Source organism: Paramacrobiotus metropolitanus, unplaced genomic scaffold, assembly GCF_019649055.1.
Source record: "Paramacrobiotus metropolitanus isolate TYO unplaced genomic scaffold, Prichtersi_v1.0 Parri_scaffold0000167, whole genome shotgun sequence".
Lineage (NCBI taxonomy): Eukaryota > Metazoa > Tardigrada > Eutardigrada > Parachela > Macrobiotidae > Paramacrobiotus > Paramacrobiotus metropolitanus.
In genome coordinates, this window is record NW_026570387.1 from 24833 (window position 1) to 29387 (window position 4555).

The 4555-nt window shown below is 48.7% G+C and overlaps 1 protein-coding gene across 1 annotated transcript; it reads left to right on the forward strand.

The window, feature by feature from the left end:
* The first annotated feature begins 774 nt into the window (after nucleotides 1-774).
* On the forward strand, nucleotides 775-3114 carry LOC129600228 (uncharacterized). The gene has a single exon (XM_055498684.1). The coding sequence runs from the start codon at nucleotides 775-777 to the stop codon at nucleotides 3112-3114; it is 2340 nt and encodes a 779-aa protein (XP_055354659.1).
* Nucleotides 3115-4555: the final 1441 nt, after the last annotated feature.

Genomic DNA, 4555 nt, shown 5'->3' on the forward strand with positions numbered 1-4555 from the left:
TTAGTATACACATACACAGTGGAAGGAAGGCTTCTGACAGCCGAAAGAATTCGTCCAAAATCGACAGCAGATCCTGACCCAAAGAAACGAACAATCGACGACTATGAGTCAACTTTGAAATATACCGATGCGACATGTAGAAAAATGACACTAAAATTGGAATATGAGGCTGACCCAACGGAGATCATAACTGCGGTGATCGTCGATCAGATAACGGGAGACCCGATTCCATTTGCACCATGGGACGTATCAGATGAAAGCGCTCATAACGCTGACATTAAAGCTCGCGACGAATTGTGGAACCTGATACCGGAAAGCGACCGCCAAGATGCTAACGCTCACAAGAATATGATGATCAGTATGATGCGCCATCGTGCAGAGAAGGATGGAGCTCATCTCCGGCTGACAAAAACGATGAGTGACGGATCATATAAAACGATATTTTACGATGAGAAACTTACACCATTGTGGGAGGTAACGACGCAAACACCGAGCGCACCGATAGCCCATTCGGAAAGAAATCCGGCACAAGAAGGTGGAGCCGGAGAGATGGCAGAGGCCTCCGTAGCCGAAGTGGCAGAAGCGGAGAGTACCCGGCGACCATCAAAAAAAGACGACTCCGAAGAATAGAAAGATGACGGTGATTCGGAAGAGGAATCGACCGATGAAGAAGAAGACGACGAAGCGGCAGAAAAAGACGATGTCCGTTCAAAAGTCGTCGTTAAACCCTCTAAAACTCGTCGTCCAAGAGTTGCACCCAAACTGGAAGAAGCCATGAATCGCGATAAGGTTAAGAAAGGCGACTTCCTAAAGAAACGGAGGGAAGAAGAAGATAAAAAGAAAAAGAGCAATGACGAAAGCGAGAGCAAAGATACTGAGAGGAAGAAAGGCGAGAAGAAGAAAAAGGACAAACCGTCTTCTCCCGATGTTGAAATTCTGACCGAGTCAGTCGGAGAAAGGTCATCGTCACCCACAACGTCAAAGAAATTCGTGATCGAATCGGCCACATCGAGGTCAAAGTCAAAGGTCACTGAGCCTGAACCACTACCATCCAAGGGAAAGGTCATAGCTGTCAAACAAGTCGTCCCGGTCGTCATCTCGGCATCCACTCCCAAAGAACGTAGGGAAAAAGGAAAGCGCGAGAAAGCAAAACGAGAGACGTCCCGCGAATTGGAAGCGTCAGAAGTGAGTCTACCGAGCACTTCAACGGTTAGCGCCAGGTCACAACCGGAACCGAAAACGGCCCGCTCCAGAAGCCTAGCGGAGGCTTTGGACAAAGCGAAAAAAGCAAAGAGCGAACCGGCAAAATCGAAAAAGAAGGAGAAAGAGGCCATAAAAATAGATGCACTGGCGATGGCCACCTACACCGCACCTGACGGCGAAAGCGAGCTCGATTTCTCGGGAGATGAACTGGAATTCGATGAACCGGATAATGACAACTTGTCTACGGTAGATGAAATCGTTGCAGCGTTCGACGGCGCTGAGAAAAATTTTACGCGGACCAGGACGGCACCGGTTACAGGGAAATTTAGAACGGGCCTAAATAACTATTTGAAAGGGATACGCCGTAGTTTCACCAAACAGAAATTCGATGTGGTACTGGAGTATGCGCGGAACGCGGGAAAACTCATCCAGAGACATCCGAACTTCGCATATAGGGCTAAGCTCTTCCGACCAGCGAGTTCAGACAAGGCGCTGACAACTCCAAATGAAGACACCCAGATGCGCGTGGAAAGGGCAATTGCGGGGATGACGAGCCCGTTGGGATCAACGAGTCACCGCATTAGCCAATACATTAATGCTGTTTGGAATGACGGGAAAGGAATGATAAGGGAAGTCGACACGGCCACCGAGCGTGTATTGCCGCGGATGATCCGACAGAACATCCTTTCGACAACGAACGCACACAAAGGATTACCGATCCGATATACGCGGGTTGGTCTGATACCACCAGAAAGGCAGACCTACTGTTACATGTCCGACAGCCAGGACATGGAAAAAGTCGTCGCTCCATTGAGTGGAGACCCGTCGACTCCTATACTGAACCAAATTGCACAGAAGACGGCTGAAGAAGAAGCGGCTCGGAAAAAGGCTCAGACTTCGCGAACGTCGAAAAGGAGGGGGCCAATGGATGAAGAATCGGAAGAGAGTGGTGATGACGATACGACGCAGACGCCTCTGGAACCGGCGACAGAAAAGGATGCCGAATTAAAAGGTCAAGACACATCTGCGAACGCGGCGAAAGGTCATGAGACTCTGCAAGAAGGGGCAAAAGAAAAGGTCATGCTCCCAATGGAGAAAGCGGCGGCGGAAGCAGAAGCAGCAGCAGCATCCGCACGTCAAGTGTTTCAAAGGTCATTGTTTACACCATTAAAGGAAGTATTTGAGAAGGAGCGATCGAAGTCGGCCGGCGATGTGGGAGGCCAAGAGACTTTGTTGCAAGACGAGAAGAAGACATCAGAGCCAAAATCGGCGGGGTCATCATCAGGATCATTGGCAAAGCTGAGGATCGACGAGGCAGCGATAACTGACCCAACAGACTCGGCAGAATCCCCCCAGAAGACGGGAACCAAGGAGGCGACAGATTACTCGCTCGGAGCACCGTTAGACGTAACTAACCGGACATGGAACGAAGTCCAAGCTGCGCTCCAGATTGTTCGAGAAAAAGAAATGCTTGGTACCGATCTGAAAAGACAAGTCGCAATAAACTCGAACGGAAGATCGTCACTAAATATGACCGAACGAGTCCTGAAACGAGCATATAAGGAAGGAAAGTTGGGATGCAAATACAACAAGGATAACAAAGTCATCTATTACCTCCCGAAACAGGGCACGGAACGTACGCCCAGACTGAAAATGGAATTGGAGGCTTGGAAGATAGCCATTACAGATGTGGCTTTGGACGCCATTGGCGGCACCAACGGAGCGTCATGGGGTGACCTCTCAAATTTCATGGCTGTCCATTATGAGTTGGGAGAATTGAACATGGAAAACGATAAAGAATGGATCAAGAATGCCGTGGAAGCATTGATTGCAGATGACGGGCTCCATATTAAACAGGACGGCCGAGTTGACTTTAAGCCATATCAACCGCCGGCGAAAGAGTCAGAATAAATGGGATGTGTGTAATATGCAGCGAGTAATGAACCCTGCATATTACAGAAAAAGCATAAAATAGTTGAAAACGAAAGAGAAAAGTTTAACGGACAAATAAAAGCTGAAAGTTCAGCTCGAGAATAGCGATGATAAGACTAACAGAAAAGGTCACAGTAGTCAGAAAGTGCTGATAACGTGAGAAAGGTCACCACGTTACGGCGATAGAGAGAGAGACAGGAGCTAGGAAAGTCTCAGCTCAGTAACGGAATAGGCGCAAAAATGATAGAAAGCCTTGATAATGGATAGGAATGGAATGGAAAGGATTAACGTGGAAAGTTTAACATGATGGATTGTTTTCTGATTACAGATTGTAAACGGACAAAATGGCACAAAAAGGTCAAGCCTCTTCTAAAAGCTCGGCATCGGAGATAGACAGATCTACGGGCTATAACCCAAAGTGTCCGGACTGTCTACGTAATAACAGAAAAGTCGATAAGAAGTTCCCGTGCTACACATGCGTACGCTAGCCTTCCTGGAACGTATCGAAAACTCTGCGAATAACACTCCGCTGTGGAGTTCGACCAACTACAAAATGTTGATTACCAAGACGATTCTGCAGACCAGAGCGATTCGCCTGCAACGAATAATCATCAAGAATGCCGCTGAACATCACTGGGGTCCGAAATTTTCCAGCATAGGCGTGCGCACCATTCATCAGGCTGTGGAACCTGCAGAAGACTGGCTGGCAGTGCTGTTGAAAGTGTGCGATGAATTTGTGCTTATGAACTACACTGTTCCCGTCTGTCCCGTTATCAATCCGCAACAGGTCCAACGGTTACACGATGGAGATACCTTCTGGCCGGGAAGTATGGCCCGTGACAGGGTCCGACCACAGACGGTGCTTGTCCCGTTAATGCGCTTCCGTAGCACGGATTCGCTCATGGAGCAATGCCGATACTACTGTGAGGCGATGGCTCCCTTGCGTCCACCTTCGTGACGCTAGTGGTGCGCTTCGTCACACCACTCCGTGGGGAATTGCCGTCTGTGACGCAGCGCTTCTCTGATTGGTCGGCTACTGCCGTTCATTGTGTTCACTGCTGCGCAGTGTATTAGAGTTGTCGAGAGCAGATGGAATTTGGCTCTCTGAGTGTGATGAACGTCAGTGTGTTTTGGTCGACGTTAGAAGTCGATATTAAAAGTGTTCTATGCTATTTGGATGCCGTGCGTTGTGCATTTATCCAGATTCACGTAGCATTTCACACTGCACGGAGTCCTGTCAGTCTGGGCTTCCGTCCTGGACTCTTATCCAGTCCACGGTTATATGGTAGCAGAGCCCGTAATCTGCGGTGCTCGAGTAATCTGTTTGGCGAACGGCCACGATAATCTGTTTGGCGAACGGCCACATTGATCTGGATCAACTGATCTCATTTCACCAGTAAGGCACTGGTTTCCTCATCTG